Raw genomic sequence first — 15,745 nt, 5'->3', positions numbered from 1 at the left:
TAGTGGCAGATGAAATATGATAAAAATTATAAGTAGAGTTAATTTAAAAGTTTGATCGGCTTGATAGGGATAAAAAAAATGAGTATATTTTGGTACAAAATACAGATTGCAAAATAATGTCAATATTAGTTTGTATAGTTAATATATCGTATTTCGGGTAAATAATGTAGTATAGGCTATTGTAATTGCGAATGGGTACAGTATGACTAACGTCTGGTTTAAACATTTATTATAAGTACCAATTGCCACAAAGATGTTGTTTTTTTTCGATTTTTGTAAAAAAAAATTGCATTTTTTGTTTGTACCTTAAAGTTTATCTAACCGCTCGCGATGCTATGAAAAGGATTTTCGGGGTGACACGAATACTCTCATATTAGGTACAACTCTGTATTTAATAAAAAACACATGTAGTATATTAAACATATTCAAGACTTGAAAACAATAAGTATGTCGAGATCTGAAACGCAAAACAAAAACCGACATCATGACAATCACAAAAATATTTAAATGAAAACTACGTTTGTAAAAATAGTGCCTTACAGTCATACAATACTATGTGCATGACTGTAACCAAGTGGTATTCCGACACGTTAAGGGAAATATTTGTATATACATAAAATCTATTTTTCATTAATTATAATTAATCACATTGCATTAGCTTTACTTAATTTGTAAACATTAGATTTATGTCAATTCGATAACTCAACAGTGTACAAATCATATGGAGAACTCTCACCTCCACACATCCGCGATGGCTCGGAGGTGACCACTGACCAGCACTATTTTAATTTACAATGTTATCCTCTCAATACAGTATCGCCGTTGGAAGTCAATACATAATATTATTATATTTTAAAAACAACAAAATATTATTAACCGCGCAGGTTCAATAAATCATCAAGTAAACAGACATTCGAGTTTAAGCCGAAATCTCTTTTGTAGCTTTCAGATCACGTATGTAAACATCACCATTGTTCACTAATCTGTTAGGTATAGTCCCTTTCCCTATCTAACCCAACAATTATTATTTTTTGTTTATAAATATTTTGTTTGTTCAAATTAAATTATTTTTTCATCTTTAAATTATAATTTAAATATCGCAAATCATTAATTTATTATATAATTTATACATACATTAAATTCTATTCGTATTGACCTTTATATTCCTTAAAAATGGAATAACAATCATAAATAAAATAACAAGATTTTGAAATATTATGTCTTTGTATTGTAAGTTGTAACACATGTTTTTATCTTATCCTGATATTTATCTCTTTTTACTTTTCCATTTTATAAACATTTGCGATTACTATTAAACCTGCTTTTTCTATTAGATCCTATCCGATCCTATAAACATTCTATCGCGATATCGGATGACAATAAAATAAGTTATTTTTATAATTGCGGGCTAACAATAATGACATTTTGAAACAAACTATTGAATACTTATTAATTTAGAACATAATATACACTTTCTTCTGGAATTTTCCAACTGATTTTTAAGGAAACACTTCAAGACTTTAAGTAGTGCCACTTTTTAAATAGAGTGAAAAAAATGTCTGCTCAAGTTATCATCGCACATCTCTTTTATCAAGCTTATGAAGTAATATATATTCATGTATTACACATGTCTTGGTGATTTTTCTCTTCAATAATATTGTTTCTATACACACGCTTCTTATAAATATTGGAAGTAGGTGCACCTAAAACAATTGAAATATTAAACAATATCGTACCTACATTAAACACTAAGTTTAATATTATTTTAGTATTAACTATCTATCCATAATATATTAAATAGAACACTATAAAAAAGATCTACGTTTTAATAAATTATCACCATATTATTTCTTAGTCTGAATTAGCCACCATCCTATTATTTGTTAACGTATTCTATAAGTATAAAATGCCTATATTCTATACATTAATAGTTGGTTATTGATTCTCAATAAATATATAGGTCCTTACAATGTAATATACTTACTAAGACCTTTAGATAACTAGGTACAAACATACTGTACTTGTAATATACTCATATGCATAATACACAATTTGCAATGGTTTATTTAGTTAGGTATTTAGTGAATTGAACATCGATTTGCATAATTATTGATATTTTTCTCCGTTTTTTTCACCATTTCTTCAACTACTATTGATTGTTGCAGAAAAAATAAAGCATATACCTACATTTTACCTAGATTCTGAGTGGACCTGTCGGATGAATGTTACTTATACGCACCGTGAAAGTGCAGGGGTTCCCAGCAGAGTGCCTCAAATCAGGGGTTCCGTGATATTATTTCTAATATAAAGTAATAATTGTAATGACTTTTCACAGTTTAAAAAAATATATATTTTATGAAAGACGTGTGGGCTTAATGCAATAAGTGTTACACTATATGCATCAAAGTTTTTAAATATAAACATAAACACACGAAATACTCCTATAGAGTGTCGTAAAAAAAAGTTGGGAACCTCTGAGTTAAGTAATGCCTTTAGCCACTAGTTTAAATACCTAGCTATCGTATTCGACTATATAACTAAGGCTATAAATAAAATAGGGACCATTACTATTGGTATTGGAATAGTGGACAGAAAATCAAAAAATTAAGTGGAAAATTTGCCGTCAAAGGACCGTCATCTTATCTATAATCAGAGTGTTCTATGTTTAAAAATTGTTTATTACTTTATTTCGTTATTACTACTAATTTTTTATACAGTAAATTTGAGAATCTAGTTGACCATTAAAATTTTAGTGCCAACTCTGCATACTCTCGTTAGTCCTTACCATATTTGTGAAGATTATATTCAGGAAATTATGTATTTTCTTTTTAATTTCCTCAATAATAAGTTGGTTTATCTTATCAAGGTGACTAAATAAAAATATTGATTAATGTTATTATCAATAGTTGTAAAATATCGTAGTATATTATAGGCAACTTTTTATCATTAGATCAGTCTTTCGACGTTTTCATGAGTAAATATCTCATTGCGAAGACGTTTACCAAGGTTTTCTATAGTGAATGCCTACACACAAAATAGAAAAAAACAGGTTTATTTAACAATCGTTTGCGATAAAAAAAAAATCACAAGTCTTCTAAACAAAATAACTTTATTTGACATGTTGCAGCATTATATTCTGCATTCGCCTAAGGATACTTTTTAAGTACATAAATGATTTTATTTTTTTTTTTGCTAAACAAAAATGTTTTAATTTACATAATATTCAAAATGTACTTAGATTTCCATACATTTAGGATGGCCATTGTTTGAAATCACGCTGGAGATAAAATGCATGGTTCATTTACTTCTCCGTTATTTAGGTTTTTCCCATGTACCATCCAATGGTAAAGGTCCACTAATTGGTACTTTTTTAAGATATTTCTAAAAGTGAAGTACCAAATGAATCCAATAGCCGTACATATGGCCATTGATACATAGTATCCGTCCACATAAATTTCACAAGTTCCTCCATCCTCAAAGCATAGCTAAAACAAAATATAAACAATTAAGATAACCCAACATTTTATGTTCAAAAATTGTATTCAAAGATAAACAATTTATAGCATTAATAATATTCAAGAATGTCTTACATCTCTAAAATTTTTCGTGTTACAAGTATTTTCAACATTATTTGTACACTTGCTGAAAGTTAAAATGTCAATCAGTTTCAAAACAAAAGTATTCGGTAATAACCATCCCAAAAAGTAAAATGTATTATATAGTGTCATGTACGTTCCACCGAAACGGGGGTCGCTTATTTTACAAAAGAATGCAATTAGCGTCAGCATCAAAAATAAACTCAACATCTAGAACAAAATTTAAAATATTATATTATTATTTGTTTTTCATAACTCATAATTTTAAAAAAATACTGTTTAACGTCAAAAACCAAATTATTACAAACATATGTTATACTTTTTGTTAACATTAATAATATCTTAAAATATGTTATTCACTTAAAAGTTATAAGTTATAACATTCGTTATTTTTACTTGTACTGCAGTTTCTTTTTAGAAACTGTATACAATTCAAAAGTTGGAGTAATGTTATGATTGATTTGAACGTATTATTCAAATTCATATTTGTATATACCTTCTTATATAATATAGCTAAAAGTATCACTCAAGTTAAAATCAATTTAAAAAAAATAATAATAATTAAAATAATAGTACAGGTACAATGTAGAAATAGCTTTAAACATTAATATATTACTCAATTGAAAGAGTTAAAGTAATATTATGTAACTAATAAAAATTTAATAACTCACCTCGTTTACAAGAGATATCAATCCTAATATAAAATAATAATACAACGGTATAGTAATAGTAGGTCCATCTTCGTATATTAAACTTGGTGTATAATAAACCAACACGGAAAACACTACACCACAAATTAATCTGAAAAATATTTTGTTAAAATAATATGTTATACCGTTATCTCATTAGAAACATAAAATACAATAATATCATACATAGTGATAGTGATGTGTAAGTAAATACATTTAAGACAATGGTTATTTCACAATTGTATTCTAAAAAAAAAAATGTTTCCTCAAACTTCATTCTTAAAACTATTTGTTCTCTTTGCACTCTGGTCATGATTGCTTTACCCGTTCACAGGTTAAACTCCAAAATTACAAATCGTAAATACCTACGTCAATAACATACAAATTCAAATTTCTTTCAGTGAACTAAAATAACTGCCTACACAAAGGTGAAAGGTGCACTTTTCGTAAAGCAGCATTCACTCCTTAGTCCTTATACTATTTCATCATTTTTATCGACTTAGCCACCAAACATGTTATGTATATTGATTATTAAACAGGAACATGTTATTATTAGTTTGAACTTAAAAAACAATTCAATAAAAAAACACATTTTGACATTTTCTGTTCATTTAATTACCCACTAATTTTAAAATTTGTATTTATTAAATTTTTTTTGTAATAATCATGATATCAAGGTAATGCATCATTTCTCAAAGTTAGAAACTAAAAATGATTTTTTATTACACAAAAATTATTAATGGTCTATTTTATAATTCTATATAAAAAAAATAAAAACAAGGAAAAATTCATCATTATCATATTATGATTATTCCCTAAATATTTCATGTTTTAATGTATTTTAATTTTTAATGTTTCGGTAATAAAGAAAAAAAATATTTGTTTAAATTGAATTATTTAAAAAAAAATTTTAGATAGTTATTTTGTAGAGTTCATTTTTCTGAAGATATTGAAGTTTCAACATTTTATTTTCATTAATCTCTTGATTTTTAATATTATTTCTAGTTTTGAGAAAAATTGAAGGCATCACTGAAAGTGTTTGCCGGCAGTACGAGCACGAGTCACATGTTTAATACCACTTTGGTATTAAATAATTCGTAAACTTTCTCGAAACTAAAAAAAATATTAAAAACTAGAAGAATAGTAAAATGTTGAACGTCAATATTTTCAGAAAAATGAACTATACATAATGGTTGTCTTCAATTCACCAGAACTATGATATCTTCATTATTTCAGGAGATATTGCAATGGGTAAATCCTCAAGGGACACCCTGTATAAAATAATTAAAATTATTAATCAAAACCCGATATCATCTTAATAGTTTATGGTCGAGCTGTTTAATTATCCAAATAAAATTCAAGTTTCATAAATTATTACGTACATTTCCGAAATTGGTATTCAGCTAGGCACACTCACACAGTGAGAACACACGCGTTTGGGAACAGTAAGAAGATTTAAAAATCAGACATGTACATAAAAGTTTAAAACCTTTGGTTGGTAATAAATACCTACGAAATTATTATAGTTTTATCTTTACAAGATCAAAATCAAGCTGTAATAAAAAATTTTTTTATGTTGCACAATATGTGTAAGTGAATGGTTAAATGAAGATTTTGGACTAGTACATTTTTAGCACCAATTCTAATTTGAATATTTATTACATCAACTGTAGTAAGAAGTTTCATATTAATATGTTTCTGTACAGGTTATCTGGATAAAATAATAAAATCGATACTTTTTAATTATGTACCATAGTTACGTATAAAGTATAATAGATTTCATACTTTAATAATTGCCTGTAGGAAATATTAATCTACCCGTGTATCTACATAAATAGTAGAATGACTTTAAAGTCTTAAGGAAAATCAATTATATGCTATTTTTGACAGTAATATGACGCGATGATTGTTTGTTTTTTATATTTAATTATCTATTTTTATTAAAATTGCATGTCTTAATAATTAATTGTGTCCTTGCATTAAAATGTGTTAAAAATTTGTAATTTTTTATGAACCCTGCGGGTTTTGACTAATAATATTTTATCTAACATATGTTTTAAATTACAATATTTATTAAATACTATATATAATATATATAGGTACTACCTATGCTATATATTGTGCAATTTACTTTCTGACATCATTTATTATAATTTATAATCTATAATTATAGTTAAAATAATTAAATATGTATAATTTATTGAGCGTTTCATTATGTTAAAATTAATTAGGTCATTCGGTATTTTTTGTCTTTAATAAGATTTTAAATAATATTCATACAGGAAGATTTTATGATTTTCAGTGGGCAAACGGTTCAACTCGTGTGTGAATGAGAATAGCGCTTGGCAATAGTAACCTTGTGTAATTATTGTAACGAATATTGCAAATCATGTTCAAAATATTTCAGAGGCCTTCAAGACACGGATAAGCACCTTAGTATTTCTCTCGTAGCATTTCCATCTATTCAAATTATTGTATTATGCCACTACACGTCGTTTAACATAAAACTTAGGTTTAGCTTTCATCCATGATAATGCGATGATAGATAGTGTTAGTTTATTTCCGTAATTATTGCAAGAGACAAGGGTACACGATTTGTAACGTTTTAATATGACTGACTACAACTTTTAAATAATACAATTGTGCCTTACTCATATAAAATAAAATAAAAATCATACTTGGCTTTAATGTTCAACAATAATAATACAATATTGAAATGTACCTAATATGTTTGATTATACTTATAATATAATTAAGTACAGTTATTTACCTTATGGGCGTCATTTGCAGATGGTAACTCATTGGTGTCGAACTCGTAACATATTTGCATACAAATAATGGAAAAATGAATTTCATGACATACATTACTGAAGTAATCATCATAATGTCATCCTTGGGTATACCAGAGTCAATTAATTTCAGGGGTGTTACAGATTCCGTAGCAGTGAATCCTATCTATAATACAAAGACAAAGTGTTTTAAATAATTAGGCCTACAATGAAGCTATTTTTTACTGATACGCTCCTGCAATAGGGAAATTTATTTTAAGTGAAACTAAACTTCAACTCTACAGTTGAACTTCACACTCCCGATAAAGACACATGCATTTTTAAATGCCAATACTATAATACAATAATGTGCACCTATAATTGTACCTATTACATTTATTAATGTGGTTAATTTGGGATAGCCAATAAACTATTTTAATATTATATGGCCAAAAAAAAAAAAATGCTGACATTTTTTAGTTGAATCAACAGGTGTCATGGCGTCTACCTATATTAGTACCGTAATGTTTTTAAATTTTAAGTGCTCACATTTCGAAACTGTTTCTTCAACTGTATTTATTATCAAGGCTGTGAATTCCATGGACTTATGAACATTAAATATGCATGCACTTATACACTCAAAGAACGAGAATATTTTAATCATTTCAAAAATATGCAAATTTATACATAATCTATTTGATAAAATGAATTCACGTTTACATGTATAAAATAGCTTTCAATTTAATAATAAATAGTATGCATAGAATATTACAATTGAATATTTAGATAATACTTATGAACTCAAACACATATGAACGATTTAGCTTTAAAAAAATATGTATATACAATTTTGAAAAATGAAAATATACATAATAAATATTTTAAAAAGTGTGTGCCTCACTTATTTTGGATTAAAAATTAAGTGTAAAAAATCATTATATTCACAGCCCTGCCACCCTGGTGATAAATTTAATAATTATCATACATATATAGTATTAATAAACTTGTAAGATTAATTCTCAGGTATTCCAAATTTCTATTAGGAATATATTTATATTTTATAAATTAATAAAATGAAATCTGGAAAACAATTTTGAAACCATAGTATGGAATCGATATGCATTTTTAAGTAATTTTGAATGTCTATGTGAAATACAAAAATAAATATTTTGTAAACATTTGAGGTCTCCAGGATTGTAAAAAAAAATTGTAAATTAATGTGAACAATTGTGGTTGATTCAGTTGTCCTTTCCCAAAAGGCCATGGTATTTTGACAGGTTTTTGTATACAAAAGAGATAACCTCGTCTCTTCACTCAGGTATACATATTTTATTTGGATCATAAAAATATAAAAAAACGTTAGAGGTTATGTATATAAGGTGAATAGTAAAAAAACAAATTTCATGTTCAAAATAAAAGTTGATACATACTTAGCCACTTCAGTATAGGTACATTTATTGTTATAATACCACAGTGACTAAGTTTAAGTTAAATAAATAATTGTCAGTATATTCTGTTATTATCATTCACCTTTATTGTCAGCAATGCTACTGCCAATATTCTAACACGAGGTAGCTTAAAAATGTCCCACAATAGTTTATAATTCTGAAATACGCTGATTTTTTTGTGGCCATCTTCCAATATATGCTTTTCATTTTTAAACAATCCAATGAATACTGTCACTATCAAAATTACGATAGCCCAAATACTAAAAAAACCTAAGCAAATAAAATATAAGAAAAAAAAAATTGTAATTATTATGATGATAAACTAATAAAAATATTTGATAGTCCATAGTCAGTTTCAAAATATCCATAAAATAAACTTGCCTGCATAATACCTGTTTAGCAAGAAATTTTTCAGATTAAATCAAAAAAAAAATAATGTACTATTAAAAAAAAAAAAAACACTAGTTAAAAAAGAAAAACCGGAAAAAATGGTTGCCCATCCTGCATAGGCGCAATTTTAATTTTCCTTGGTGGGCTGAACAATTGTATGCCAAACAGATCAGTGGGTGAAAAAACGTGGTTGTAGATAATTATACCTACACTTTGTAATGTACCTACTTATACTGTAATAATTAGTACACTTGCTGTTGAGCGAATTTCAATACAATCAAAGATTAAAAATAACTAATAGTTTTTAAACACTGTTACAAAATGTCCAAAATATAAAAGTATGTTACTGATATATTAACGACAAATGTATATAAATGTATATACTTTGTTAATCATATCTACATAAAAATTATAAAAATTAAAACCTTAATAGTTGTGTACGCGCGAAGAAATTGATAAACGTATACTGTATTGTTGCTCAAAATATTGAGTAAGTGCTTTAATGACAAATTACTCGAAACGAAAATAAGTCAAATATCGTGTAGAACAATGTGTGTGTGTAAAATTTGATTTTATGTCCGTACTTTTCATAGTCATAATTCCTCCTGCGCCGGGAGTAGTTCCAAAATGTTTGACACAGAAATCCTCAGATACCAGCAAAGTAAAACAAACAGAACCCGAGAACATGCCAATAGGCACTCCCACAGAAGGACACACTGAAGCATAACTCACGTTTTTCCTGGAAAAAGAAATTAACAAAAATGTAGCACACTTTCTAATTATTAATTATACAGGTACTCATTGCGGTAGGTACTCACTTTTTTAACACTGTCAACGACCAACCATCGACGGCGATGTCTTGTGTGGCGGACAAAAAGTTAACGACGAAGATCATTCGCACTATCATTGTAAGATTTGGTCGTCCTGTCTCGGGCAACCAATCATCCATATTGATGGCCATGTAAAAAAATGCGATCCCTGTTCGATGTCAAAAATAATTGATAAGTTTTGGGTTTACGAGAACTACAGAGTGAAGAATCCGTAAACCGACATAATTAAAGTACTGTATTGATGTCTTGTGTTCATACATTGAAGAACATAATAGGTACTATTGTTTTAATTTATCGTAGGCACTCTGTTATTCTATAATATAGTGCCTATTATTCTAATACCTTATATAGGTATGTGCTGAAAAAAAATTAATTTACATACCCAATAATAGTTGTAGAGGTAATAGCCAGGATTTTCGTCTACCAATCGAGTTTATATAGAGTGCGTCTATAATTGGAGCCCATAGGAGCTTAATGCTATAAGGCCATAATGCCATACTAAATGATGCCTAAAATAAAACAAACAGTAATAATTTACAATTAATTGACTAATATAAATTTCCTTCGTATTTTATAATTTTACGGGTAGTATTAAAAATTAAATAATTTGTCCAAAGTTATTATTTTATTTGTTTTATATTTTCAAAAAAAATAGTGCCTAATTCAAGATGTTAGGTGTAGATAAAATGAAAATTCTCATCACACACGGACAATTTTCTCCTTTCTTCATTACAGATGTTAATGATAGTAAGTAAAGTTAGTAAATTTTTTTGAGGTTTTTAATTTTAAAAATAAATTCACTTTATCTAATTTTAAAAATACCTAATTTTGTCTTTTTTACAATACATATAATGTTACTTAAGGTGAACATAGTGTATATAAATCGTTTTTCTAAATAATGAAGTTTTATATAAAATAAAAATAAAAGTAATATCCACTTACTTGATCTTCATAGGTTACCATTTTTTTACTCTGTAAAATCAATGGAAGAGCCGTCGATACACCTATAGGAAATCCTTGTATTGTGTATAGTATTATTAATAGGAATAAATTCAACCGATCTCCGTCCAAATTTGGTTTTTCTGACTTAGATTTGAGTGGTACTTCATATACCTCAGCTGGTTCATCTTTGTGTTTGATCTTGGTTGATTTTAACATAATTTTTAATTATATTATTGAACTTGGTCTTAAACAAACGATTTGATTTGTAAATTTGACTAGTGAACACGGATTGGTGGTACTAAACAAAAAAGTGCAATTTTATTTGAATTTGTCCATATCATAATTATTTTCTATTAAATGTTATATAATTGTAAAGAAAATACAAAATGGTAATACATTTGTTTTAATAATCACTACTAAATATAGGTAAATATAATAATAATATCCTTATAATTTAGTAATCAACGGAAATATAGTGTTATATTAATTTTTCATTGTTGGTTTAACATTTAAAATTTAATATAATTTTCTTGAACGTATTAAATATTATAATTATTATGAATTTTTTTTTTTAATTATTATCTTCTAAAATACTGAGTTATTCATAAAGTAAGAATTTTATTAACGACTATTATGAACGTGTTTACCTACATTCAATAGGGATCAAGATAAATATTTAAAAAAAAATTTTAGTATTTTAATAATGACATCGTCTTACGTGTAAATTAATAACAAAAAATATTTAAGACATTATAATATCATCCATCGCTTGATTTATTCAACATCTTGGCAATTATGCAATTGATGTAAATATTTCCCGCGATCTTTAGATGGGATGAGAAAAGTGTAATAGTATGTACGACGATGAACGGTCAAAGTCCTACGTTAGACTGAAAGGTTTATAACCAGTACCTATTTGATGTAGGAACGATACTAAATTGGTAAAACCAGTTATCCACAGCGTCTGGCTACACGGAATGTTATCGGTTAACGGTTGCGACCTTCGCCCTAAGATGATGTCCAGTTTCATTTTCACTGGTTTTATGGTTATTATATTATATAATATGTACATCTAGTCAACCGGAACCACGAGGTTGAGGTAAGTTTGCGAGGAATGTGCAAAATACATCAGCCAATTATTGGATATGTTCAAGCCTTTGAGGTGAGTTATGAGCAACATACTAAGCGCACGTCCAAAGGAATTTTACAAGTGTAATAGTAAATAATAATAATATATTATGGGTAGATACTTGTTAGTCGAACTTATGTAAAAAAAAAAAAAAACATTACATATTATACAAACATAAAATACGAGAATGTGCTATAAAATAAGTGTTCCACCGGTCGTCCGTAATTTATTTATTTCAATATTATTTAACGCCCGAAGACAACAATTCTAATTATAGTTATTAACAGCATATTAGTTAGTTAGGACACGATATAATATTTATACGCAATATTACGTACGTCATGAAGATATGCGTTCAAAAAAAAAAAATATTTAACATATTGATTGGGAGTGCATTTAACTTACTGATTACCTGTTATAAAATGAACATGAAAACAAAAAAATCATTACTCACATAACCATCATAAATCAAGTCATAGTTAAAGTCGCATAATATTATATTATTATTGTATGAGTTGTAGACGTATTCGCACTAACTCGTGGATCCAGGGTGCTGAATCGCCATTCACCGCGCGAATGAGCGATATAGTCCGAAACACAGAGATCGAGTTGGTTAGGTTACCGGTGTCGAATAACGTAAATATTATACTTCTGATAAACTATAGTTACAGAACTATACCTAGACATTCAGCTGCTTTGAGCAAACCGTCGTAATGTAACTCATAAGTGTGTTAACCGTGTGATAAGCCGCGATCGAATGAAATTCTGGTACTGGTAAGAGTAATTAGTCGATGGGACAGTTATGCCATTAATATTGTCGTTGTCTATCATATTTACCTACACTCGAAAGCATAACGATTTAAAAATACAAATCTAGGTGTACTCATTTTGTCTCAGACGAGCTCCTCCCGGGTTTTCGTCTCGGTTATTCTGAGATCGCAGTTATAACAATCGTTCTGTGGCATTTAAAATATTTCGTATTCGTGTACGATTTCCTATTCATACAATATAAATGGACAACTTTTATTTTTAATTGCGACCAAATGAAAAATCGAAGTCGTTAAAAACTGATAGGTATTTTTTCATTTTTTTTCGATAGATTTAACAACAAATATATCTCATATATAAATTGAAATAAAAAAATAATGTCCAATTATATCTAAAATAGGTATGGTCGTATTTTGACTACGGAGCACTCCCAAAAAATAACAACAGGAAAAAAAATGTTGTTCAACATGACGTTTTGAAACCAATCAGGAATCTAAAGTATGAAGTTGAAATAAATTAAGGATTATCAAGGTTGTATATAATATATAAGTAGGCTGCGTTAAATAAACAAAATAATACTAGGAATTAATTTTTTCGTTTTTTTTTTTTTAATAGCCTGAAATAATATCACGCAGTAAAATATTGTTGGCATCTACGACGAGGTTATTAGCCAATAAAATTATATTAGTTATAATGTGTTTGACATTATTTTTGACTATATTAAATCAGTCGATAAGTATCAGTTTCATTTATAGAGATGAATGAGTGTCGTGATTGTCGTGTGTTGATGCGCGTGTGGCCTACTCGAAGGCGTTTAATTATGACCGTGTCATTTCCGGTATTTTATGACTGGTTTGGGAAACGGTAGGTCTCGTAAGTTAATAATTTTGTGAATCAAACCATTGATGAGTATGATACATGTATGATATCGATAATATGAAAATAATAAAACATCTGTGCCCCCCACACCTTACCAATGGTTCGATAATAGATTCACGTGCATAAGTGGTACCATAAAAAACCAGTACCGAAACTAAATAGTAAGTACCACACATTATATAACTCTTAATATTTATGTTGTGCGTGATCGAGTACAATGACCTAGGTATATTTTTTAGTAATAATTCCGTTATTGTCTTGTTGTTGTTAATTTTAGAAAACTGGTTTGGAAGTTAAATTGAGGTTCCCATAAAAAAAAAAAAATAATTGAACTAATTTGTTGTGTTTTGTTTGCTTCAAGCCTCAACTATCTAAACATCTCGTGCAGCGAAAGTGTCTTCTTAGGTTAGAAAAACAAATAGGTTTACAAACAAATAACACTCGAACTTTTCATCAAACCCTTTCCTTTCAACCTTTCCCAGATAACTGTTTTTTCGACAAGCTTTTTCGTGTTTACCAAATTTAGACCATTACAAGAGAAACTCGTCTAAAAAAGGATTTACTTAAATCCATATTTAAAATTTAATATTTTATCCAATAAATATATGAGACGCCGTTTGAATTGATGATAGACTCTTTTAATCGATCCAGGAGTACATACTGCAGACTAGCCAAGGTAGACTAGACATTAGTTTTAACTTTTAAATATAAATCATACAGGAGAGGTAAAATAAAATTTAAGTCAATTTTTTTGTGCACTTTATTTATACTATAAAGATAAAACTTAAATTACCTACTGAAATAAAAATGTATTTAATTAGTTATGCATTCCTATATCATGTATTTTGACGATTGTCGGTATCTCGGCATAGACACCGGCTTCAGCTTTATACCTAATCATTCTAATATGACATGGTTAATATATGATGTATTTTTTTAATTGTATTTAATAGACAAATGTAATGCATACAATGCATACCTACCAGACCATGCTTGCTCTCCATATCAGCCATGTTCGATTAACAAATTAGTAACTTTTAGTATATGATTTAAGTCTTCAGTAATTTTTTGTTTGCAGTTCAACTAAAGAGTTTCGTTGCTGATTGCGTGTTACCTACTTAAATATCATTTCAGATAGTAACTGATTACGGTCAAATAGTCAACGTTTGTGACAACTAAATATTTTAAAAGTTTTTTAGTTTAATCTTACCCTTCAAGTACTCAACAGTTCACACCATATATAAGTTGGAACGTTAGATCGGGATACGGGTACACTGCAGGAATATATTATACTATTAAGTAGGCGGCCTGGTATGTACGAGGACGGACACGGTGCAGACACCCTGTTTTAAAAAAAAAATACTAAATACGATCCTGATAATCAGGTTAGAGAATAATTTTCATTGAGACATGAAGTACCTATATAGTATATACATTATAATATGCATAATATTATCTTACATATTAGTAGGTAGGTATATATATTTTATAAGACCGAAGTGAGTAGGTATTTTTTTAACGGGTTAACTCAGGAACAACTTGTCCAATCGTAATGCTTATTTTTTTAATTTATAGAGCATACCATTACAGAGAAGATTTCAACCATATAGGTTCGACTGAATATTGTATCAATAAATAATTTATTAAATAATTTTTATAAGTAATAGTAAAATGTATAAAATCGTTAGAACGAAGAGCTGCAGTTCTTCGGAAATATAAATACATTATACTTTATATATGACTGTAATTGTATATAATTATACCAATTGCGTGCTGCATTATTTCATTAAAGATTTATACTCACTTTTACTCGAGACAACATTTCAACAACATTAGTTGGCACACATTGTTTTTTTAAATGTTCCTCTTGACCGCACTGAAGAATCTAAATTTTTACGTGAAGTTTTTCTAAATACCACTTTACATTTTTTTTTCCATAATTTTTTCAACCAAATTCCGGGCATACATTTTGCAAACAAGTTCAAATAATTTATGTCGTTACCGCCGACCGGTGAACAGCTACGTGATATTATATAATGCTATACAAAACAATATAGTTACGCGGCATAGTTTAATCAACAGTAGAAAACCTGATTATTTATACGTTTATGCATAAAAAAATAACTCTAGCTGTGATATTTAGGTTTGTAATAGTGGTATAAGTAGGTTTTAAATTTATGTCATGACATATTTTGTAAATAAAGTTAGCTAAATTAAATAGGAAATAGATAAATAATTATCACTCAGCTAGTACATTATATAATACTAGCATAAGTATTATACTATTATATTTTTTTTTAAATTTA

At 27.9% G+C, this 15,745-nt stretch overlaps 1 protein-coding gene and 1 long non-coding RNA gene across 3 annotated transcripts; both read right to left on the bottom strand.

Annotated features, from left to right (window-relative positions):
- Positions 1-3,090: 3,090 nt before the first annotated feature.
- On the bottom strand, positions 3,091-12,515 carry LOC111030660 (acetyl-coenzyme A transporter 1-like). 2 transcript variants are annotated; one of them, XM_022310276.1, is made up of 10 exons: positions 12,247-12,515; positions 10,664-10,961; positions 10,104-10,230; positions 9,710-9,869; positions 9,476-9,630; positions 8,584-8,771; positions 7,056-7,240; positions 4,268-4,397; positions 3,591-3,806; positions 3,091-3,485 (listed from the first exon to the last, which is right to left on the bottom strand). In XM_022310276.1, exons 2-10 carry the CDS (start codon positions 10,877-10,879, stop codon positions 3,273-3,275), a joined length of 1,590 nt encoding a protein of 529 aa, XP_022165968.1. In that variant the 5' UTR covers positions 10,880-10,961; positions 12,247-12,515; the 3' UTR covers positions 3,091-3,272. The 2 variants fall into 2 exon arrangements, with proteins under 2 accessions (XP_022165968.1, XP_022165967.1); XM_022310275.1 differs by lacking the exon at positions 12,247-12,515 and adding an exon at positions 11,382-11,848.
- Positions 12,516-14,212: 1,697 nt separating this feature from the next.
- LOC111030661 lies at positions 14,213-15,486 on the bottom strand. The gene is made up of 3 exons (XR_002604122.1): positions 15,244-15,486; positions 14,650-14,782; positions 14,213-14,556 (listed from the first exon to the last, which is right to left on the bottom strand). It is a non-coding gene; the product is annotated as an uncharacterized LOC111030661 (long non-coding RNA).
- Between the last annotated feature and the right edge of the window lie 259 nt (positions 15,487-15,745).

The sequence above is a fragment of the Myzus persicae genome, unplaced genomic scaffold (genome assembly GCF_001856785.1).
Source record: "Myzus persicae strain clone G006 unplaced genomic scaffold, MPER_G0061.0, whole genome shotgun sequence".
In the NCBI taxonomy this organism is placed as follows: domain Eukaryota; kingdom Metazoa; phylum Arthropoda; class Insecta; order Hemiptera; family Aphididae; genus Myzus; species Myzus persicae.
This window is presented reverse-complemented; position numbering and strand designations above follow the sequence as displayed.

Coding starts and splice junctions, on each gene's coding strand:
- LOC111030660 (XM_022310276.1), bottom strand. CDS start 10,879: ATGTTAAAATCAACCAAGATCAAACACAAAGATGAACCAGCTGAGGTA. Junction 9,631..9,709: donor TCGTTGACAGTGTTAAAAAA/GTGAGTACCTAC, acceptor TTCTTTTTCCAG/GAAAAACGTGAGTTATGCTT. Junction 4,398..7,055: donor CTGCAAATGACGCCCATAAG/GTAAATAACTGT, acceptor AATATTTTTCAG/ATTAATTTGTGGTGTAGTGT.